We start from the raw sequence: 24,940 nt of genomic DNA on the forward strand, positions 1-24,940 counted from the left end.
TGCCTGGCCTGCTGCATTCCGCCAGCATTTTGTGTGTGTTGCCTGACATCTCTTCTGTACCTACTTCTAAGCACCTTAAAACTGTGCCCTCTCGTGCTAGCCATTTCAGCCCTGGGAAAAAGTCTTCTGACTATCCACACGATTATACACCTCTCATCCTCCGTCGCTCCAAGGAGAAAAGGCCGAGTTCATTCAACTTATGCTCCCCAATCCAGGCAACATCCTTGTAAATCTCCTCTGCACCCTTTCTATGGTTTCCACATCCTTCATGTAGTGAGGTAACCAGAATTGAGTACAGTACAGTACTTCAAGTAGGGTCTGACTGGCGTCCTATATAGCTGCAACATTACCTCTCGACTCCTAAACTCAGTCCCATGATTGATGAAGGCCAATGCACTGTATGCTTTCTTAACCACTTCACCCACATCATCTGAAGGAAATTCGCATAGTCACACGTAGTACTTGTAGACTCCACACAGAGAGCAACCAAAGTCAGGATTGAACTCAGGTAGGTTACCAGTTATATACATTTAGTGAAACTAGGATCCAGGCATACAACCCAGAAGAACCAATTGAACTATGTTCCTGGTTTCAACCCGCATGATCATGCTCCAAGCTAATCAACTCATGCTCTCCTCAAGGTTAACTGGCCCAGTTTCTTGCTGATCTTCAACGGGAACATAGTCAATAGCCACATGCTCAGTAGTTTGGGAGATGTTGGTGTCGATTGTTAAGGATGCAATTTTAAGGTACTTGGAGGCACATGATAAAGTAGGCCAAAGTCAGCATGGTTTCCTTAAGGAAAAATCTTGCTTGACAAATCTGTTGGAATTCTTTGAAGAAATAACAAGCAGGATAGACACAGAGAATCATTGGATGTTGTGTACTTGTATTTTCAGAAGGCCTTTGACAATCTTGTAGTGAGAATGGGTAAAGGAAATGTCGCCAGACTGTTCTCAAGCCCAGTCTCTGTGACAATCGTTCTTTTGCAAAAGTTTTAATTTAGTTTAAATAATTAAGTTTGACATCCTATGGAATGCCACACCACTCCATCTTTCCCGTATGTACAGAAATAGGCTTTTCCTTTAACTTCTACCATAATGTCTGTATCTGTTTTGAGAAGTTCACCTGGCAATAGCCCTTTCACTTTTCCAACTTTTTAATTGCTCGTAGGTGCATGTCTCTGAGTGGGTGTTGTACAGAGAAGCTGTTGTAATACACTTACAGGTAAAATCAATGTAAAATGTGGTTGCTACAGTGACTGGCCCCTTCCAGGGCACCCATTGTAATATGAAAGATAATATGTAATGTGAAGTTTCAATGAGGTGTAATTGTGGCACTGGAATGACAACACAAGATTGTAAGTGCTGCACAAAGGAGAATTGTAGGTGGTGACATCAAAACTTCCCACACCTTGAAAAGCAAATAATTCAAATATAAATAAATCACAACAGATTGCAGTGTGAGTGAGGTACTTAATGAGTACTTTGATTCAGTATTTACCAAGGAAAAGGATATGGAGGATCAGGAAATCAGTGCTGTGTGTATAAAAACATTAGGGTGTTTAGAGGTCAAAAGGGGGAAGTGTTGGGTCTCAATGAGCGTTACAGAGAAAAGTCCCCAGGGCGTGGTGGGATTTACCCCAGGTTATTGAAGGAGACAAGAAATGTGGTCTTGACCGGTATCTTTGTGTCCTTTCCAGCCACAGGCAGCCCTGGAGGACTGGCTAATGTTGAACCTCTATTTAAGAAGGGAAAAAGGGAAAATCTTGTGGACTATAAACTGGTGAGTCTCACATCAGTTGTAGGGAAATTGCTGGAGAAAATTCACAGGGATAGGAAATATGAACATTTGGAAACCCGTGGCCTAATTAGAGAGAGCCAGCCTGGCTTTGTATGTGGCAGGTTGTACTTTACACCCTTGACAGAGTTTTTTGACAAGGTGTTGAGAGAGATTGATGAGCATTGGGCAGTGAAAGTTGTCTACATAGATTTTAGTAAGGTGTTTGACTAAGTCCCTCGTGGGAGGCTAATCCAGAAGGTTGAGATGCATGGGGTCTGGGAAAAATTGCCTGTTTGATTTCAGAATCGGCTTGTGCATAGAAGACAGAAGGTAGTGATTGAAGGGACTTAGTCAAGCTGGAGGTCTGTAATTAGTGGTGTTTCACAAGGATCTGTGCTGGGACTTCTCAGTTTGTGATGTATATAAAAGACCTGGATGAAAATGTAGATGGGTGGGTTAGTAAATTTGCAGATGATACCAAGATCTTTGGAGTTGTGGATAATGTAGAAGACTGGCAAAGAATATAGGGTGAGATAGACCAGTTGCAGTTATGAGCAGATAGAGTTTCACCTTGGTAGGACAAATGCAAGGAGACAGTACAGTGTTAAGTACAAGATCCTTAACAGTGGTGTTGAACAGAGAGACCTTGGGATCCAAGTTCATAGCTCCTTGAAGTGGCTACACAGGTCAATGGGGTGGTTAAGGCTTGTGGAATAATTGTGCGCAGTGTTCACATCATTGCAAGCTATTTATGGCAAGTACAATCAGAATATTTATTAGTCTTTGGTCTGTCTTGTTTTCTGTAATATCACTCCGGAGAAACATTGTATCATTTCTTAATGCATGTATGCATTTCTAAATGACAATAAAAGAGGACTGAGTGTTCTCATAATCTAATCTAATCTAATCTGAGCTGTAATACCAATTTGCCCATCACAAATTTGTAATTTCTGTAAATATTGCTCCCTAGTCAAGAACTGGAATTCATCCTTCTCAGCTCCTATTTCACAAGGGCAACAGGCTACTTTATTGCTGAAGAGAACAAGCCTGTGGAACACTCGAGATTGTGATCTTGTAAATCTTCCCTTCCCCATCACTTCAGACCAGCGACAACAGAGTTATGAAGAAATTGAAATTTTGCTCCAGTGTCTTATTTTGCAAACCTGATTCGATTTTGTTTGTTGGCATTTTCATTGGGAGCATTTAATAGGTAGTGGGAGCTCAACCATACTACCACCACCTATAAGACCATAAGACATAGGAGCAGAATTAGGCCATTTGGCCCATCGAGTCTCCTCCACTATTCAATTATGGCTGATGCTTTTTTCCCTTCCTCAACCCAACTCCTCAGCCTTCTTCCTTTGATGCCATGCACCCAATGACCTGGTCTCCACAGCTGCCTGTGGTAATAAATTCCACAAATTCATCACCTTTGGCAAAAGAAATTTCTCAGCATCTGTTTTAAATGGACGCCCCACTATCCTGACGCTGTGCCGTCTTGAGCTAGACTCCCCCGCCGTGGGAAACATCCTTTCCATATCTACTCTAATTAGGCCTTTCAACATTCAAAAAGTTTCAAAGAGATCCCCCCCATCATCCTTCTAAATTCCAGTGAGTACAGACCAAGAGCCAAATGTTCCTTGTACAATAACCCTTTCATTCCCGGAATCATCCTTGCGAACCTCCTCTGAACCCTCTCCAATGCCAGTACTTCTGTTCTTCGATGAAAAGCCCAAAACGGGTCATGATACTCAAGGTGAGGCCTTATTAAGCCTCAGCATCACATCTCTGCTCTTGCATTCTAAAACTCTTGAAATTAAGGTGTTCTGAAAAGGATTCCCAAATCCCTTTGCATTTCAGATTTTTGGATTTTCTCCCCATTTAGAAAATAATCTGCACATTTATTTCTTCTAGCAAAGTACATGATCATGCATTTTCCAACATTGTATTTCATTTGCCACTATCTTGCTCATTCTCCTAAACGGTCTAAATCCTTCTGCAGCCTACCTGTTTCCTCAACACTACCTGCCCCTCCACCAATCTTCGTATCATCTGCAAACTTGGCAACAAAGCCATCTATTCCATCATCTAAATCATTGATATACAGCAATAAAATGGTCCCAACACCGACCCCTGTGATTCCTGTGGTGCACCACTAGTCACTGGCAGCCAACCAGAAAAGGATCCTTTTATTCCCACTTGCTGCTTCCTACCAATCAGCCAATGCTCTAACCAAGCCAGTAATTTTCCTGTAATACCATGGGCTCTAACTTGGTATGTAGTCTTATGTGTGGCCCCTTGTCAAAGGCCTTCTGAAAGTCCATATATACAACATCCACTGCATCCCCTTTATCTATCCTACTTGTAATCTCCTTTAAGAACTTGAAGAGGTTCATCAGGCAAGATTTCCCCTTAGGGAAACCATGCTGACTTTGTCCTATCTTATCCTGTGTCACCAAGTACTCCATAACCTCATTCTTAACAACTGATTCTAACATTTTCCCAACCACTGAGGTCAGGCTAACTGGTCTAATTTCCTTTCTGCTGCCTTCCTCCTTTCTTAAAGAGTGGAGTTACATTTGCAATTTTCTAGTCCTCTGGCACCATGCAAGAGTCCAACGATTTTTGAAAGACTATTACTAATACCTCCACAATCTCTACCACTACTTCTTTCAGAACCCTAGGATGCAGTTCATCTGATCCAGGTGACTTATGTCTTTCAGCTTTTTGAGCACCTTCTCCCTTTTAATAGTAACTGCATTCACTTCTTTTCCCTTACACCCTTCAACATCTGGCACACTGCTAGTGTCTTCCACAGTGAAGACTGATGCAAAATACTCATATGGTTCATCTGCCATTTCCATGTCTCCTATTATTTATCTGTCCACATTTTTAGCGCACCTATATCCACTTACCTCTTATTTTAAAAAAAAATTTGAAAAAGTTTTTACTATCCACTTTGATATTGTTAGCTAGCTTGCTTTCATATTTCATCTTTTTCCTCCTAATGATTCTTTTAGTTGCCCTCTAGGGTTTTAAAAGCTTCTCAATCTTCTGTCTTCCCAATAATTTTTGCTTTGTTGTATGCCCTCTCTTTTGTTTTTACATTAGCTTTGACCTCCCTTGTCAGCCACGGTTGTACTATTTTGCCATTTCAGTATTTCTTTGTTTTTTGGAATACGTATTTCCCGCACCTTTTTCATTTTTCCTAGAAACTCAAGCCATTGCTGCTCTGCTGTCATCCCTGCCAGATGCTCCTTTCAATTTACTTTGGCCAACTCCTGTCTCATACTACTGTAATTTCCTTTACTCTGCTGAAATACTACTATGTCAGACTTTACTTTCTCCCTATCGAATTTCAAGTTGAACTCAATCATATTGTGATAACTATCTCCTAAGTGCTCTTTTACCTTAAGCTCCCTAATCACCTCTGGTTCATTACATAACACCCAGTTCAGTACCTAATCCCCTCATAGGTTCAATGACAAACTACTCTAAAAAGCCATCTCGTAGGCATTCAACAAACTCAAGATCCATTACCAACCTGATTTTCCCAATCGACCTGTTGAAATCTGCCATGACTATCAAAACATTGCCCTTTTGACTTGCCTTTTCTATTTCCCGTTGCAATCTGTGGTCCACATCCCAGCTTCTGTTGAAAGGCCTGTATGCAGCTGCCATCAGGGTCCTTTTACCCTTGCAGGTTCTTAACTCAATCCGCAAGGATTCATTATCTTCCGATCCTATGTCACATCTTTCTACTGATTTGATTCCATCCTTTACCAGCAGAGCCACACCATCCCCTCTGCTGACCTTCCTACACCTCTGATATAATGTGTAACCTTGGACATTCAGCTCTCAACTACAACCATCCTTCAGCATGGTTCATTAATGGCCACAACATCATACCTGACAATCTGTACTGGTGCAACAAGATCAGCCACCTAATTTCTCATTCTCTGTGCATTGAGATTAATACTTTGAGTGCTGCATTTGCTGCCCTTTTTGATTCTACATCCCTAATGCACTGATACTCTGCCTGCTATCTTCCTGCCCTTCCTGACAGTCTGATTGCACGCTATATTTGCTTAACATCTGTCCTATCCTGAGTCCCTTCACTCTGATTCCCATTCCCCCCACCACCAAATTACTTTAAACTTTCCCCGACAGCTCTAACAAACCTGCCCGTGAGAACATTGGTCTCCCATGCAACCTGTCACTTTTGAACAGGCCATACCTCCCCCAGAAGAGATCCCAATGATCAAGAACCTGAAGCCCTGCCCCCTGTACCAGCTTCTCAGCCACACATTAATCTGCCAGATCATCCTGTTTCTACCCTCACTGGCGTGTGTCACAGGCAGCAATCCAGAAATTGCTACACTGAAAGCCCTGCTTCTCAGCTTTCTGCTTAGCTCTCTAAATTCTCTTTTCAGGACCTTTTTGCTTTTCCTTCCAATGTAACATGTACCAAGACATCTGGTTGCTCTCTCTCCCTCTCCAAAATGTTGTGAACACAATCCAAGACGTCCCTGACCCTGGCACCTGGGAGGCAACGTACCATCCGGGTGTCCTGTTCGTGTCCACAGAATCTCCTTTCTATTCCCCTGAATGTGAAGTCCCCTATCACTATCACTCCCCTCTTCTCCCTCTTTTCCTTCTGCACCATGAACACATACTCAGTGCCATTAACCATGGTATCCTCGAAGGTCATCCCCTACAGCAGTATCCAAAACAGTACAATTATTGAGGGGAATGGCCACAGGGGTGCTCTGTGCTAACTGCCTATTCACATTTCCATTTCTTCTCCTGACAATCACCCACCTACTCACCTCCTGCAACTTAGGGGTGACTATTTTTCTCTAACTCTGATTATCTTCTCACTCCTCCGTACAAGCTGAAGGTCAACCAGCTGCTGCTCCAGATCCCCAACACGGTCTTCAACGAGCTGCAGCCGGATGCACTTCATACAGACTCCGGGTCTGCCAGGACTCCAACATCTGGCATGAAGAGCACACAACAGCCATTTACTACGCTAGGTACAGTAAGAGAAAACAAAAATGGAACCTTAACAGAACCTTACCCAGAGCCAACACCTCTTCCAAGCTGAAGTCTCCTTTGAGCCAAAGCCTGACCCACTCTCCTACCCTCACCACTGGTCTGCTCCCAACCAAGGCTGTACTGCTTGTCCCTTCTATATATTTAAACAAGTGTTGCCAACCTTCAAGAAACCTCATCACTGTAGCCTACTCCAGCCAATGATTGGGCCATCAGAATTTCATCCTTGTATTCCCGTCATAATGCCCAACTGAGAATAGAGGCATCAAGTGATAAGCTCTGAATTTCGCAATTGTTCAAACAAATCCTTCAAAGAGTTCATCAGATCACTGTTGGAACACATTAACAAGTTATATGTTATCTCCTTACCCTTTAAATAATTATGCTTTACACTGCAATTCGAAATCTTAAGGTGAGGGTAAAACACAAACAAAACTCACCATCATAGGAAGTGTCAAATGTTGCTCATAGACCTATGCAGAACAGAAACAGGTTCTTCAGCCATCCTCACCTACTTGAGCTGATCCAATTTGTCTGCAAACCCCTCTCAACCGTTCCTACCTACACATCCTTCCAAATGTGCTAAAACTGTAATGCCCCCACTTCTATCACTTCTAATGAGTTTCTCCAACATACCTACCACATTCTGTATGAAAATAATACCTCTCAGGGTATTCCCTCTCGCTTTCAACTTATATCCTCTAGCTTTAGTCTACATCTGCTCTTCTCTTATTAAATATAAAGAGACTAAAAATGTGTTTTTACATTTATTTTGTATAATATTGGGAATGAAATTCACTATTTCAGCTTATTTTCATAAAAAGCAAAACGACTATTGTAGATTAAGTATAACCCAGGCAACTACTCAAATTAAAATCACATAATTCTAAACTTTAAAAGAGCAGTGCAACTTATTTCCTGTGCTCTGATGCTCTAGTGACATTTCATCAAGTTCAACAGAACTTTTGTGATTCAAAATGGAAGGCTCAATATTATTAGATATTCTTTGTCAGTGACATGAGAATTCTGGATGCAAACTGAGAGCTTACAATTCTGAGATAATCAATTCTCAAATAATTTAAATTTTGCACATGAAGATTGTAATTGCCGTCAAGTGCAAATGCAATAACCAAGAGCTAGTCGGTCATATATTTTGAGGAGCAAGCTCTTCATTGGTCAGGGTTGACCATGGATGTAATATTCTAGATGTATACAAGCCAGTATGAAAGCCTGGGCAGTGCGATATAGAGAGCAAGCCATTGCCCATGCAGCAGGTTATCCCTTTACACGCAGCTGATCAATCCAAAGGAATGGCAGACACTGACAAGAGTTTGGCACCAGTGGAGTCGCAGCAGTTGCCTGTCAACATAAGACAGTCTGAGGGACTCCAGCTCCAGATTTTTCCCTCAGGCTACAAGGCAGCAGAGGTTTGAGATCACTAACAAGAGAAAATCTGTAGATGCTTGAAATCCAAGCAACACACACAAAATGTTGAAGGAACTCTGCAGACCAGGCAGTATCTATGGAAAAGAGTACAGTTGACATTTTGGGCTGAGACTCTACAGCAGGACTGAAGGATCTACGTCGGGTCTCACTCTAATTTGTAAAAATGCCATCCCCATCTCTCAATTCGTGTTTCTGCTGCATCTACTCTCAGGATGAGGATTTTCATTCTCGAATGAAGCAGATGTTCTCCTTTCTCAAGGAAAGGGACTTCCCTTCCTCCACCATCAACATTTCCCTCAGCCACATCTCCTCCATTTCACGCACGTCTGCTCTCACCTCATCCTCCCGCCACCCTACCAGGGTAAGGTTCCTCTTGTCTTCACCCCAGCCTCTGCATCCACCACATAATTCTCCATAATTTCCACCATCTCGAATCCCACCACCTATCACACCTTTCCTCCCCCCACCTCCCCGCTTTCTGCTTTCCGCAGGGATCTCTCCCTACTTGACTTCCTTGTCCATTTGTCCCTCCCCACACTGATCTCCCTCCAGGCACTTATCCTTGCAAGTGGAACATGTGCTGCACCTGCCCCTATACCTCCTCCTCTCAACTATTCAGGGCCCTAAACAGTCAACACTTCAACTGTGAGACTAGTAGGGTCACCTACTGTATCCAGTGCTCCTGGTGTGGCCTCTTGTATATCGGTGTGACCTGACATAGTTTAAGAGGCTACTTTGCTGTGCTCTTACCAGAAGAAGCAGGTTCTCCCAGTGGCCACCCATTTTAATTCCACTTCCCATTCCCATTCTGATATATCGATACATGGCCTCTTCTACTTTTGCGAAGAGGCCACACTCAGTTTGTAGGAGTAACCTATCTGGGTAACCTCCAACCTGATAGCATGAACATCAATTTCTCAAACTTCTGGTAATGGAACCCCCCCCCCACCACCACCTCAACTTCACCATCACCTTTTCCCTCTCTCACCTCATATCCTAGTCTGTCCACCACCTCCCTCTGGTGCACCTCCAACTTTTTCTTTTTTCCATGTCCTTCTGTCCTCTCCTATTAGATTACCCCCCTCTCCAGCCCTGTATCTCTTTCACCAATCAACTTCCCAGCTCTCTACTTCAAACCAAACCCGCCTGCCCTCGGTTTCATCTATCAGCTTTGTGTTTCTCCCTTCCCTCTCCCCACCTTTTAAATCTACCTCTCATCTTGTTTTTCCAGTCCTGCTGAAATATTGACTGTTTACTCTTTTCCTACTGAGCACTTTGTGTGTGTTGGAGATTTGAGATCATAAGCTGCCAACCACCCTGTGGAGCCCCATCTTTCTGGAGCAACTGGCTTTCAGGCACCAGTAACCTGCCTTGTCAGTAGAAATGGCTCTGCCAGGCTCAGTAACTAAACCACATGTGGAGGGCAGGAGCTGAGCTGCACTTGCTTGTCAGAGGCTATTTGAAACTCTGTCATTGGGAGCATTTAATAACTCAGCCCCACTACCATCACCTGCCGCCATGCCTACCTCCAAGCTATGACAACCTGAAGGAACCATGTGCATTTTAAATTGACGCAAAATTAAAATGCAAAATTCTCCTCTTCAATCAATCAATGGTAGAGAATGCAGAAAGGAAGTAGCACAGAAGTGTCTTTGCAAAACGCAATGTTTTCCTTTGTAACAGATTTACATTTAATACTAAGAAGCTAAGGGGAGTCCTGACAGAAGCTTATAAGATTAACAAAGGCATAGATAGACAACTTGTATCTTTTTCCCAAATTTGAAATATCTAATGCTAATGAGTATGCATTAAGGTCATGGGGGTAAGGTGAAATGAGATTTACCTTTTCACAGTGGTCGGAGCCTGCCAGGGTGATAGAGGTAAATACGATAGAAATGTTTAACAAGTTCTTAGACACACGGATGTGTGGTGAATGGAGAGATATGGATATTGTGCAGGCAGCAAGATTTGTTTAGTTAGCTATTTATTAGTTTAATTAGTCTGGCATATCCTGGGCCGAAGGTCATACTCCTGTGTTATACTGTTCTATGTTCTAAATTTTAAGAAATCATTCTAAAATTTGATACTTCAAATTCTTCCCTTAATCTCAGATGTCTGTCATTATGTTGCCTTCTGTCGAGTATTTCAAATATTTTTTAAGTGTTTTTCACATCATGGGTTGATAATGTCTTGATGTGATTGGCTGCTGAGACAGTTTGGTGGTATCATTAACTTAATGATAAAGACTTAAATGCCACTGGCAGCAACTCATGCTGTAGAGTCATAGAGAAGTACAGCACAGAAACAGGCCCTTTGGCCCATCTAGTCTGTACCAAACCATTTAAAATGCCTAGTCGCACCGGGACCTTAGTCCTCCATCTGTGGGTATATTTAAGTCAGAAGTTATTTGTTTCCCGATCGGTCAGGTCACCAAAGGGTATGGCGAGAAGGCAGGTGTATGGGGTTGAGTGGAATCCTGGATCAACCATGATGGAATGGCAGAGCAGACTCGATGGGCTGAATGGCCTAATTCTGCTCCTATGACTTATGGTCTTATAGCCCTACCATCAATGCACCATCGAAAGTTCGCTTAAATGTTGAAATAGAGCTGACATGCACCACTTGTGTTGGCAGCTCGTTCCACATTCTCACAATCCTCTGAGGTTTCCCTCATGTTCCCCTTAAACTTTTCATCTTTCACCCTTAACTCATGACCTCTGGTTGTAGTCCCACCCAACATCAGTGGAAAACGTCAGCTTGCATTTACCCCATCTATACCTGTCATAATTTTGTATACCTCTATCAAGTGTCCCCTCAGTCTTTCATCCTCCAAAGAAAGAAGTCATGTATGGGGGGGCGCATGGTGGAGGTGCAGGCTGTATGGACAGGGGCTGGGGGGGTTGGGGTTGCACATATGGGTAATGATTATGGAATGTGGGAGATTTGAGAATGAGTGGGATTGTATGCCATGAGGGGTGCAGGGTTGTGAGGAGGTTTTAGAAAGGGGAATGGAGTCTGTATGGAGAACCATTGGGAAGTTTGGGGATGATGAAGGTGGGGGTGTTGTGCAAAAGAGGAGTGTTTGTGGGGGGATGAGGAAGGTGTGCGAAGTGTTGGGGATGCATGGTGAGAGGGGAAGTGATAAGGATGGCAGGGTTAGGAAGACATGGACAGTGGATTGGGGGCAGTGTGGAATGGATGAAAATGAGGAGTGTAAAGGGGTTACCAGGGATGGGTGGTGTCTCAGAGAGACAGAGGTAAAGTGGTACACATTGTGAGGATGAGTTTGTGAAGGCTGGGGAAAAGTGAGTAAAGGGTTGGGAGGAAATGGATGGAGTGGCAAGGGGAAAACTGGAAATAATACTCACGAAATGTCATGACTGTCCAATGTTGCATATTGTCTGTAGTACTTCTGACTTCTGTTAAATTTAAAGATTCACCCAAACTGTTTAGCCTTTCTCAGCCAGGTGGTGAACAAGGTGCTGAAGATGCTTTAGAAGTGTCGACAGCTCTGATAGAATCTAGTGATGACAGAAAGTCCAAACGTAATGCAGTGTTAACCGTATGATAGAGTACAAGTCAAAAAACTAGATGCAGGTCCAACAACCCTCAAGTCAGCAGTGCACACGTTGCAGGCTGTACCTTCTGCACTTTCAAATGCTCTCCAGTTCTGAGAAGACGGAAACCTGTACATCACCAATGCAGATCAAAAGTTGTGAATGGTTTGAGGGGGAACTGAAGGCCTGGATGTCACTGTGTTCAGATATGGCTAAAGTGCAGTGTGAGAGACACTGAAGCTGGTCAGTAGTTCACAGACTTTAATGTGAACAGAGTTAGAGGGAAAAGAAAACAATAAATGCTAGGCCAAACAGGCCTAAAACTCTCAAATGGAAAATGAAGCCAACACTGCTGCTGAAAGGAGTAACTAGATATAAAATAAATACCGCTAGTCTTCAGAGTTAGTTAACTGAACAGTCCAATTTCTCAAGCAAGGCAGAATGCAAGCAGGTAGTGAAGTGTTGCTATACTTAGTTGAAGTCTTGACAAGCGCTACGACGAAAAGAATGGAGTTAAATACCGTCAGAATGAAATAATAATTAGCTGACACATGCATATTCACGATCTGCTGCACTGCCGAATCTGTGGTTGTAACACTGGATCTTACTCTGCTAGCAAGTGTCAGGCTCAGGCCAAGCAGGAGATCATTGAGAGTGAGTGGGGTGGCAGGGGATGATATCCGAGATTCAGGGACAGTCAGCATCTGAATGAGTGTTGGGGAAGCTCAAAGGTTTGAACAGTCTGTTTTCCCACTCCTTGTGTTTCAGAACCAATGGTGATAAAACACTGGACCCTTTCTGGGCCCCCAAAACTGAGCACAGCCCTCCATAGGCAATCACAGGAAATACTGGAGACTTCCAACAGCTCATGAAAGCACAAGATTCTATACAGGCAAAATGTGGAGTCCAGCTACTCAACTGAATCATAAAGCTCTCTCAGTAAAACACCAGATCATAGGTATAACATGAAAACTTACCCTTTGACCTAACTGGACCATCTAGACTAGTCCCATTTCCCCTCTAAACCTTTCCTGTTCAAGTACCTTTCCAACGTGTTCCTTTGATGACTTTTTCCACATACTGACCACATTCTGGGTGATAAAGTTGTCCCACAGGTTTCTATTAAATCTCTCCTTACTCATCGAAAACTCTTTGTCCCCGAGTTATTAATTACCCAATCAACAAATTAATCAAGAATCGATCAAACTGTTTTGATTTAATGGATATAAATCCTGCTGCTGCCTGTAAGGAGTTATATGATCACGTGAGTTTTCCTCGGAAGCTCCGGTATCCTCCCACAGTACAAAGACGTACAGGTTGGCAGCTTAAATGGTTGTTGTAAATTGTCTCAGGGTTAGGTGAGGATTAAATTGGTGGATTGCAGAGCAGTGCAGCTTGAAGGGGCAGAAGGGCCAATTCTATGCTGTATCTCAATAAATAAATAAATTAACTCTTTGATGCAGCTTGATTTTATGACTGGTTGTTCCTCAGTGCTTATTGTCCCTGTCATGTAAGAAACATTTCATTTTTGTTGCCTTTAAACAATTCACTTTCCAGATTGAATTCTGTATTGAATTTTATGTCCACACTATAATTTTCTGCAATCATCTGCACGACTGTGGAAGCATAACATAGAACATAGAATAGTACAGCACATTATAGGCCCTTCGGCCCACAATGTTGTGCCAACCCTCAAACCCTGCCTTCCATATAACCCCCCACCTTAAATTCCTCCATATAACTGTCTAGTAGTCTCTTAAACTTCAGGAGTGTATCTGCCTCCACCACTGACTCAGGCAGTGCATTCCATGCACCAGCCACTCTCTGAGTAAAAAAACCTTCCTCTAATATCCCCCTTGAACTTCCCACCCCTTACCTTAAAGCCATGTCCTCTTGTATTGAACAGTGGTGCCCTGGGGAAGAGGCACTGGCTATCCACTCTATCTATTCCTCACTCTATCTTGTACACCTCTATCATGTCTCCTCTCATCCTCCTTTTCTCCAAAGAGTAAAGCCCTAGCTCCCTTAATCTCTGATCATAATGCATACTCTCTAAACCAGGCAGGATCCTGGTAAATCTCCTCTGTACCCTTCCCAATGCTTCCATATCCTTCCTATAGTGAGGTGACCAGAACTGGACACAGTACTCCAATTGTGTCCTAACCAGAGTTTTACAGAGCTACATCATTACCTCGCGACTCTTAAACTCTATCCCTCGACTTATGGAAACTAACACCCCATAAGCTTTCTTAACTACCCTATCTACTTGTGAGGCAACTTTCAGGGATCTGTGGACATGTACCCCCACATCCCTCTGCTCCTCCACACTACCAAGTATCCTGCCATTTACTTTGTACTCTGCCTTGGAGTTTGTCCTTCCAAAGTGTACCACCTCACACTTCTCCGGGTGGAACTCCATCTGCCACTTCTCAGCCCACTTCTGCATCCAATCAATGTCTCTCTGCCACCTTCGACAATCCTCTACACTATCTACAACACCACCAACCTTTGTGTCGTCTGCAAACTTGCCAATCTACCCTTCTACCCCCACATCCAAGTCGTTAATAAAAATCACGAAAAGTAGAGGTCCCAGATCAGATCCTTGTGGGACTCTACTAGTCACAATCTTCCAATCTGAATGTACTCCCTCCACCATGACCCTCTGCCTTCTGCAGGCAAGCCAATTCTGAATCCACCTGGCCAAACTTCCTTGGATCCCATGCCTTCTGACTTTCTGAATAAGCCTACGGTGTGGAACCTTGTCAAATGCCTTACTAAAATCCATATAGATCACATCCACTGCACTACCCTCATCTATGTGCCTGGTCACCGCCTCAAAGAACTCTATCAGGCTTGTTAGACACGATCTGCCCTTCACAAAGCCATGCTGACTGTCCCCGATCAGACCATGATTCTCTAAATGCCCGTAGATCCTATCTCTAAGAATCTTTTGCAACAGCTTTCCCACCACAGACGTAAGGCTCATTGGTCTATAATTACCCAGACTATCCCTACTACCTTTTCTGAACAAGGGGACAACATTCGCCTCCCTCCGATCCTCTGGTACCATGCCCGTGGACAACAAGGACATAAAGATCCTAGCCAAAGGCTCATGGAGCAGCCTGGGGAATATTCCGTCAGGCCCCGGGGACTTAAGCGTCCTAATGTATTTTACCAACTCCAACACCTCCTCTCCCTTAATATCAACATGCTCCAGAACATCAACCTCACTCATATTGTCCTCACCATCATCAAGTTCCCTCTCATTGGAGAATACCAAAGAGAAGTATTCATTGAGGACCTCGCTCACTTCCACAGCCTCCAGGTACATCTTCCCACCTTTATCTCTAATCGGTCCTACCTTCACTCCTGTCATCCTTTTGTTCTTCACATTATTGAAGAATGCCTTGGGATTTTCCTTTACCCTACTCGCCAAGGCCTTCTCATGCCCCCTTTTTGCTCTTCTCAGCCCCTCCTTAAGCTCCTTTCTTGCTTCCCTATATTCCTCAATAGACCCATCTGATCCTTGCTTCCTAAACCTCGTGTATGCTGCCTTCTTCCACCTGACTAGATTTTCCACCTCACTTGTCACCCATGGTTCCTTCTCCCTACCATTCTTTATCTTCTTCACCGGGACAAATTTATCTCTAACATCCTGCAAGAGATCTCTGAACATCGACCATATGTCCATAGTACATTTCCCTGCAAAAACATCATCCCAATTCACATCTGCAAGTTCTAGCCTTATAGCCTCATAATTTGCCCTTCCCCAATTAAAAATTTTCCTGTCCTTTCTGATTCTATCCTTTTCCATGATAATGCTAAAGGCCAGGGAGCAGTGGTCACTGTCCCCCAGATACTCACCCACTGAGAGATCTGTGACCTGACCCGATTCATTACCTAGTACTAGATCTAGTATGGCATTCCCCCCAGTCGGCCTGTCCACATACTGTGACAGGAATCCGTTCTGGACACGCTTAACAAACTCTGCCCCATCTAAACCCTTGGAACTAATCAGGTGCCAATCAATATTAGGGAAGTTAAAGTCACCCATCTGGTAGTGCTGCTGCCTTGCAGATCCACAGACCTGTGTCAATCCTGACCTCCAGTCACCTGTGTTCAGTCCTAATCTCTAGTGACTTGTGTTCAGTCCTGACCTCCAGTCACCTGTGTTCAATCCTGACCCTCAGTGACCTGTGTTCAATCCTGACCTCCAGTCACGTGTTTAATACTGCCTCCAGTGACCTGCGTTCAGTCCTAATCTCCAGTGCCCTGCGTTCAATCCTGACTCCAGTGACCTGTGTTCAGTCCTGACCTCCAGTAACCTGTGTTCAATCCAGACCCTCAATGACCTGTGTTCGATCCTGATCTCCAGTCACATGTATTCAGTCCTGACCTCCGGTGACCAGCGTTCAGTCCTGACCTCCAGTGACCTGCGTTCAGTCCTGACCTCCAGTGACCTGCATTCGGTCCTGAACTCTGGTGACATGCGTTTAGTCTTGATCTCTAGTGATCTGCGTTCAGTCCTGACCACTAGTGACCTGCGTTCAGTCCTGACCTCCAGTGATCTGCGTTCGATCCTGACCTCCAGTCACATGTATTCAATACTGACCTCCAGTGACCTGCGTTCAATCCTGACTCCAGTGACCTGTGTTCAGTCCTGACCTCCAGTAACCTGTGTTCAATCCAGACCCTCAATGACCTGTGTTCGATCCTGATCTCCAGTCACATGTATTCAGTCCTGACCTCCGGTGACCTGCGTTCAGTCCTGACCCCCGGTGGCCTGCGTTCGATCCTGACCTCCAGTGACCTGCGTTCAGTCCTGACCTCCAGTGACCTGTGTTCACTCCCAACCCTCAGTAACCTGTGTTTAGTCCTGACCTCCAGTCACATGTATTCAGTCCTGACCTCCGGTGACCTGCATTCAGTCCTGACCTCCAGTGACCTGCGTTCGGTCCTGACCTCCGGTGACCTGCATTCGGTCCTGAACTCTGGTGACCTGCATTTAGTCCTGACCTCTAGTGACCTGCGTTCATTCCTGACCATTAGTGACCTGCGTTCAGTCCTGACCACTAGTGACCTGCATTCAGTCCTGACCTCCAGTGACCTGCGTTCGATCCTGACCTCCAGTGACCTGTGTTCACTCCCAACCCTCAGTTACCTGTGTTCAATCCTGGCCTCCAGTCACATGTATTCAATACTGACCTCCAGTGACCTGCGTTCAATCCTGACTGGTGACCTGCATTCGGTCCTGACCTCCGGTGACCTGCATTCGGTCCTGAACTCCAGTGACCTGCATTCGGTCCTGAACTCCAGTGACCTGCATTCAGTCCTGACCTCCAGTGACCTGTGTTCAGTCCTGACCTCCAGTGACCTGCATTCAGTCCTGACATCCAGTGACCTGTGTTCGATCCCGAACTCCAGTGACATGTGTTTAGTCCTGACTTTCAGTGACCTGTGTTCAGTCTTGACCTCCAGTGGCCTGTGTTTGATCCTGACTTCTAGTAATCTGAGTTCAATCCTGACCTCTGGTGACCTGTGTTCAATTGTGACCTCCAGTGACCTGTGTTAAGTCCTGACCCCTGGTAGTCTCTGTATGATGTTCAGACAATTTCCCATGACTGAATGAGTACCTTTCAACTGCTCTGGTTCCCTTCGTATGACGGAACTGACTAAGTCCAGCACTCTATGTGGTGTGTTGCATTTCTGTATATCAGAATTTCCACTGCAGCTCATTATGCAACCTCATCAAACACCTCCTACTTTCGTCTTCAAAGATGTGCTGAATCTCTGTAAATATCTATGAGAATAGAGAAACTGATTGCATCTATGTGCAGGCCCCAGGATAGGCCCACCACCATTTCCACTGCAGACCACTCAGTTTACACAAGCAGGTAGCTACCATAAGCTCATAATTTTGAATCCATGTGACCAGAAGTCAGCACCTTGCTCAAGGACACTACTTGTTTGTTTGCTAAATTCCACAGGTACATGTCAGTCTCACTCTTTCTGAGGACTTTTCTAATCCAGAACAACATATATTCATTGTAAAGGCACACTTTGCACTTAGAATGAGTGATAAGGTGGTGCAGGTCCTGAGGCACGTTCACTTCTGAACATGATAAATGCTATCAGTCTACAGTCTGCAGGTTCTCTGTCAGTACACAGTCTACATGTTCCCTATCGGCGCACAGATTTCATGTTCTCTATCGAAACACCGTATGCATGTTCACTGTCAGTACGCAGTCTGCGTGTTCTCTATCGGTATAGAGTATGCGTGTTCTCTATCAGTATAGAGTCTGCATTTTCTATATCGGTATACAGTCTGCATGTTCTCTATCAGTGCAGAGTCTGTGTGTTCTCTATCGGTACTCAGTCTGCATCCTATCTATCGGTACACAGCCTGCATGATCTCTATCGGTACATAGTCTGTATGTTCTCTCCCGGTCACTTCATGTTCTCTATCGGTACACAGTTTCCATGTTCTCTATGGGTACACACTTTTTCATGTTCTCTATTGGACATAGCTGCATGTTCTGTATCAGTACACAGCCTGCATTTTCTCTTTTGTTACACAGTCTGCATATTCTCAATTGATACACAGTCTGCAAGTTCTGTATCAGTACAGAGTCTATGTGTTCCCTGTTGGTACAGAGTCTGCATGTTCTCTATCGGTACAGTCTGCATGTTCTCTATCAGTGCAGAGTCTGTGTGTTCTCTATCGGTACTCAGTCTGCATCCTATCTATCGGTACACAGCCTGCATGATCTCTATCGGTACATAGTCTGTATGTTCTCTCCCGGTCACTTCACGTTCTCTATCGGTACACAGTTTCCATGTTCTCTATGGGTACACACTTTTTCATGTTCTCTATTGGACATAGCTGCATGTTCTGTATCAGTACACAGCCTGCATTTTCTCTTTTGTTACACAGTCTGCATATTCTCAATTGATACACAGTCTGCAAGTTCTGTATCAGTACAGAGTCTATGTGTTCCCTGTTGGTACAGAGTCTGCATGTTCTCTATCGGTACAGTCTGCATGTTCTCTATCAGTGCAGAGTCTGTGTGTTCTCTATCGGTACTCAGTCTGCATCCTATCTATCGGTACACAGCCTGCATGATCTCTATCGGTACACAGTCTGCATATTGTCTGTCAGTATACAGTCTGCATGTTCTCTATCGGTACAGTCTGCACGCTCCCTATAGGTATATAGTCTGCATGTTCTAAATCGGAACACAGTCTGTATGTTCACCACCTTTACACAGTTTTCATGTTCTTTATCGGTACACACTTTTCATGTTCTCTATTGTACACAGTCTGCATGTTCTCTATCGGTACAGTCTGTATGTTCTCTATCGGTAGACAGTCTGCATGTTCTCTATCGGTACAGTCTGTATGTTCTCTTTTCTTTCTTTTTCAATCTTTTTATTAATTTCATAGAATGAAAACATAACATAATATTACAAATAGGAGATACATTGTTACAGTTAAAATAAATAATTATAAGACCAAATAGTATAAATTGACAAAACTCCCAATCGTGTAGAATAGGAACAAAGCAAAAAAAACATGAAAAAGAAAAAAAGAATCCTATCCCCCCAAAAAAAACTAAACAGAATTAGTCAACTAAACTAAAGACTTGGGCAGTGCTAACAACTTAAAAATGGGAAAGAAGAAAACCTTAGTGTCGACGACTCCGCTCCTCTCAACCAGCAGTTCAACAAGTTTGGAAATGGTCAACTTACATCAAATGAAAATACTGAATAAATGGCCTCCAAGTTTTTTCAAATTTATTGGAAGGGTCATAAACCGCACTTGTAATTTTTTCCAAATTTGAACACACCATAGTTTGTGAAAACCAATGGAATACAGTAGGAGGGTTAATATCTTTCAATTCAGCAAAATAAATCTTCTAGCCATTAGAGTAAGAAATGCAATCATCCTACGTGCTGAAGAGGTTAAATAACTTGAATCTATCACTGGTAATCCAAAGATAGCAGTAATTGGGTGAGGTAATAAGTCCATATACAAAACCGTTGAAATAATGAGAAAAATATCTTTCCAATATTTTTTCAACAAAGGACATGACCAAAACATGTGAGTTAAAGAAGCTATCTCGCAATGACATCTATCACATATTGGGTTAATGTAAGAGTAGTAACGAGATAGTTTATCTTTGGACATATGGGCCCTGTGCACTACTTTAAACTGTATGAACACACGTTTGGCACATATAGAGGATAAATTAACCAATTGAAGATTTTTTTTCCACTTTTCAGTCGGTATGACAATCTTAAGTTCTCTTTCCCAATCAGCTTTAATTTTATTGGAAACATCAGGGGATAAATTCATAATTATATTATATATAATTGCTACAACACTTTTCTGAGAAAGATATAAATCTAAAATTTTTTCCAAAGTGTCCATTGGGTATGGGTGTGGAAAATTAGGAGAAACAGTAATTAAGAAGTTTCTAATCTGTAACTATCTAAAAGCATGAGATCTGGGTAAGTTATATTTATTAGAAAGTTGATCAAATGACATGAAACAATTATCCAAAAATAAATCACGAAAACATATTATACCTTTGGTTTTCCAATCAAAGTAAGCTTTATCCATAGTGGAAGGTTGAAAAAAGAAATTAGATAAGATAGGACTTGCTAAAATAAATTGATTAAACCCAAAAAATCTTTGAAATCGAAACCATTACGTAAAGTGTGCTTAACTTTTGGATTATTGATTTGTTTATACAATTTAGAAAAAGTAAAAGGAAGCGAAGTTCCTAAAATTGAGCCCAAGGAGAACCCTTGGAAAGAATTACATTCAAGATTTACCCAATGTGGATTTAAAGGTACCTCCAAATCTCATAACCAAAATTTAACTATCAGATATTAATTGCCCAATAATAAAATCTAAAATTTGGGAGGGCAAGCCCCCCCGCCTCCTTTTTAGATTTCTGTAAATACTTTTTACTTAACCTAAAATTTTTGTTCTGCCATATATATGAGGAAATTTTTGAATCTACGTTATCGAAAAAAGATTTTGGGATAAAAATTGGAACCGATTGAAATACATATAGAAATTTGGGCAAAATAATCATCTTAATAGCATTAATTCGGCCAATTAAAGACAAAGAGATTGGTAACCATTTAGTAAACAAAAGCTTAATCTGATCAATTAAAGGTAAAAAATTAGCTTTAAATAAATCTTTATAGTTTTTCGTAATTGTTATCCCTAAATATATAAATGAATCAGTAACCAATTTAAATGGTAAATGTCCATAGATAGGTACCTGCTTATTTAAGGGAAATAATTCACTCTTATTAAGATTCAATTTGTAACCAGAAAAATTACTAAATTGAGCCAACAAATCTAGAATAGCAAGAATTGACTTATCCGGGTTAGAGATATATAGCAACAAATCATCTGCGTATAGTGATGATTTATGTATTTCATTTCCGCGGGTAATACCAAAAATATTGGGCGAGTCGTGGATAGTAATTGCTAAAGGTTCAAGGGTGATATTGAATAATAAAGGACTAAGAGGACATCCTTGCCTAATGCCACGAAAGAGCCAAAAAAAAGAAGACCTATGATTATTAGTACAAACCGAGGCTACCGGGGAGTAATATAACAATTTAATCCAAGATATAAATGTCTGACTAAAATTAAATTTCTCAAGGACATTAAATAAATAAGGCTATTCAACTCTGTCAAAGGCTTTCTCGGCATCTAATGAGATAATACATTCTGGAGTAGTAAGTGAAGGGGTATAAACAATATTCATTAACCTCCTAATATTAAAAGATGAATAACGATTTTTAATAAACCCGGTTTGATCCATAGATATAATTCGAGGTAATACCTTCTCTAACTTAGTGGCTAGAATTTTTGAAAACATTTTTGAATCTACATTCAAAAGAGATATCGGTCTGTATGATGCACATGGTCTGTATGTTCTCTATCAGTACACAGTCTGCATGTTCTCTATCAGTACACAGTCTGCATGTTCTCTACCGGTACGCAGTCTGCCTGTTCTCTATCGGTACACAGTCTGCATGTTCTCTGCCTCCTTCCTGTGTCAGCCATTCCGCTATCCATGCCAGAACCTTTCTTGTAACCATAGGGTTTTTTCTTGTTAAGCAGCCTCGTGTGGCACCTTATCAAACACTTTCTGAAAATCCAAGTAAGTGACATCCACTGCCCCATTCTTGTCCACCTGCTTGTTACATCCTCAAACTCTAACATATCCGTCAGGCACGATTTCTCTTTATGGAAACTGTGCTGACTTTAACTTATTTTAGAAACATAGAAACATAGAAAACCTACAGCACAATACAATTCAGCCCACAAAGCTGTGCCAAACATGTCCTTGCCTTAGAAATGATCTAGGATAACCCATTGCCCTCTATTTTTCTAAGCTCCATATACCTATCCAGGAGTCTCTTAAAAGACCCTCTCGTATCCGCCTCCACCACCGTCGCCGGTAGTCCATTCCAGGCACTCACCATTCTCTGCGTAAAAAAAACTTACCGCTGACATCTCCTCTGTACCTACTTCAAAGCACCTTAAAACTGTGCCTTCTCATGCAAGCTATTTCAGCCCTGGGAAAAAGCCTCTGACTATCCACACGAACAGTGCTTCTCATCATCTTATACACCTTTATCAGGTTACCTCTCTTCATCCGTCGCTCCAAGGAGAAAAGGTCGAGTTCACTCAACCTGTTTTCGTAAGGCATGCTCCCCAATCCAGGCATCATCCTTGTAAATCTCCTCTGCACCCTTTCTATGGTTTCCACATCCTTCCTGTAGTGAGGTTCATGAGGATAATTCTGGGAACGAAGGAGTTAATATATAGAAGCATTTGGCAACTTTGGGCCTGTAACCACTGGAAATTAGAAGAATGCAAGTGGATCTCATTGAAACCTACTGAATGTTGAAAGGACTAGATAGAGTGGATGTGGAGGGGATGTTTCCTATGGTGAGGGTATCTAGAACTAGAGGGTACAGCTTCAAAATTGAGGGTGACCATTAAGAACAGAGTTAAGAAGGAATTTTTTTAGCCAGAGAGTAGTGAATCTGTGGAATGCTCTGCCACAGACTGTGGTGGAGGCTAAGTCCATGTGTATATTTAAGGTGGATGTTGATCGTTTCCTGATTAGTCAGGACATCAAAGGATATGGTGAGAAGGCAGGTGTATGGGGTTGAGTGGGATCAGGATGGAATGGTGGTGCAGACTCGATGGGCTGAATGGCCTAATTCTACTCTTATGTCTTATGGTCTTATGGTCTTACTCAACATCATAACCTTGATTGTTTGGCCCATCTTTCACAGAACGTAAAACAGTAATCCTTGTAAATCTCTTCTGCATCTTCTCTAAATCTTCCACATTTTTCCTATAACATGTGACCAGAAATGAACACAATACTCCAGTATGGTGTAACCAGGCATTTACAGAACTGCAGTATCACCTCGCAACTCTTCAACTTACTCCACCAATAATGAAGGCCAGCATATCACCTGCCTTCTTAATCACCCTATCAAATTGCGTGACAACTTTAAGGGATCTGGGGACTTGGTCTCAAGTTCTGGCTGTTCCTCCACACTGCAGGAACCTTGCCATTAATAATTGTAGTCTGCCATCAAGTTTAACCTTGAAATTTAACTCCATTTGTCACTTTTCCAAACAGCTCTGCATCCTGTCTATATCTCGTCATAACCTACAACAACCTTCTGTACTATCTACAACACAATCAATGTTCGTGTCATCTGCAGATTTACTAAACCACCTTTCCACTCTCTCAAAATCATTAATAAAAAATATCACAAAGAGTCAGGGACCCAGAATTGATCCGGCAAAGTACACTCTATCCACTATCATGCAAATCCAAATCCACACGATGTTTCTTTCTATCCCAATCCTCCTGACTGTTGTAATGAGTCTACCATGGGAATTTTACTCAAATCCTTCTGAGCATGTTCACCACTTTACCTTCATCAATTTATTTTATCACTTCTACAAAAAAGTAAATCAGGCTTGAGGAACACGCTGTTCCTCACAAAGCCATGCAGACTATCCCCAATAAGAATGTGCTTCACAAATGCTTGTAGATCCTGTCCCTTAGAATCCTTGTCAAATGTTTACTTTCCAATGATGTAAGACTCACTGGTCTATAATTCCCAAGCTTTCCCTTATTACCTTTCTTGAAGTACAGAGCATCATTTGCTATCCTTTAATTGTTGCTACTACTTCTCCAGACAGTGAGGACACAAAGATCATTGCCAACCTGACAGCAATCCCTTCAGTTGCATCCCATTGTAACCTGGGATATATCTTGTCCTGCCTTGGAAACATATCTCTCCTAGTGTTTTTCAAAAGCTCCAACACTGTCTCTTAACCATAACATCCTCCAGCCAATTAAGGTGTTTATTGGTCAAGTTGGAGCATGCTTTTAGGGACTGAAACAGAACAGCACAGGAACAGGGTAAATTGGTGGCATCCGTTAGTCTCGCGAGACCATGGATCTGCACCTGGAAGGTCTTGCTTCAGTCTGTGTTAGAGCAGCGTCTGTTGTGGCTGTAGAGGCCCACACGGGAGTGACAGTCTTGGCTGCATCGACTGCACTTGAAGGCGTTGTCCTCTATTGTTATCTTGGAGCTGTTTTTCCGATGAGTGTTTTCCGAGAGCAGCAAGCCTAAATGGTGAATAATTAAATGCCTGACTAATCCCTGCTGCTGAAACAATGTTCATATCCCTCCATTCTATGCACATGCATGTGCCTATCCAAGAACCTTTCCAATGTCTCTATCAAATTTGCCACAACCATCACCCCTGGCAGCACATTCCAGACATCAGCAAATCTCTGTAAAAACTTGCTCTACACATCTCTTTGCTACTACCTCCTCTCTTCTTAAATGCATGCTTTCTTAATATTAGACATTTTAACCCTGAGGAAAAGATACAAGCTACCTCCTCTGTCTATGCCTCTCTTAACCTTATAAACTTTGATCAGGTCTCCCTTTAGCCTCAACTCCAGGTACAACAACCCAAGTTTATCCAGCATCTCCTTATAGCGTAAGCCCTCTAATCCAGGCAGT

General features: G+C 42.6%; 1 protein-coding gene across 1 annotated transcript in view; it reads right to left on the minus strand.

Annotated features, from left to right (window-relative positions):
• Window positions 1-24,294: 24,294 nt before the first annotated feature.
• The window catches only part of muc5fl (mucin 5f-like), a 73,096-nt gene continuing 72,450 nt past the window's right edge, over window positions 24,295-24,940 (minus strand). The window contains exon 15 of the mRNA XM_072271358.1: window positions 24,295-24,301. Coding sequence (XP_072127459.1) covers window positions 24,295-24,301 — 7 coding nt within the window. The remainder of the gene's footprint in view (window positions 24,302-24,940) is intronic.

The sequence above is a fragment of the Mobula birostris genome, chromosome 11 (assembly GCF_030028105.1).
Source record: "Mobula birostris isolate sMobBir1 chromosome 11, sMobBir1.hap1, whole genome shotgun sequence".
NCBI classification, from domain to species: Eukaryota; Metazoa; Chordata; class Chondrichthyes; order Myliobatiformes; family Myliobatidae; genus Mobula; species Mobula birostris.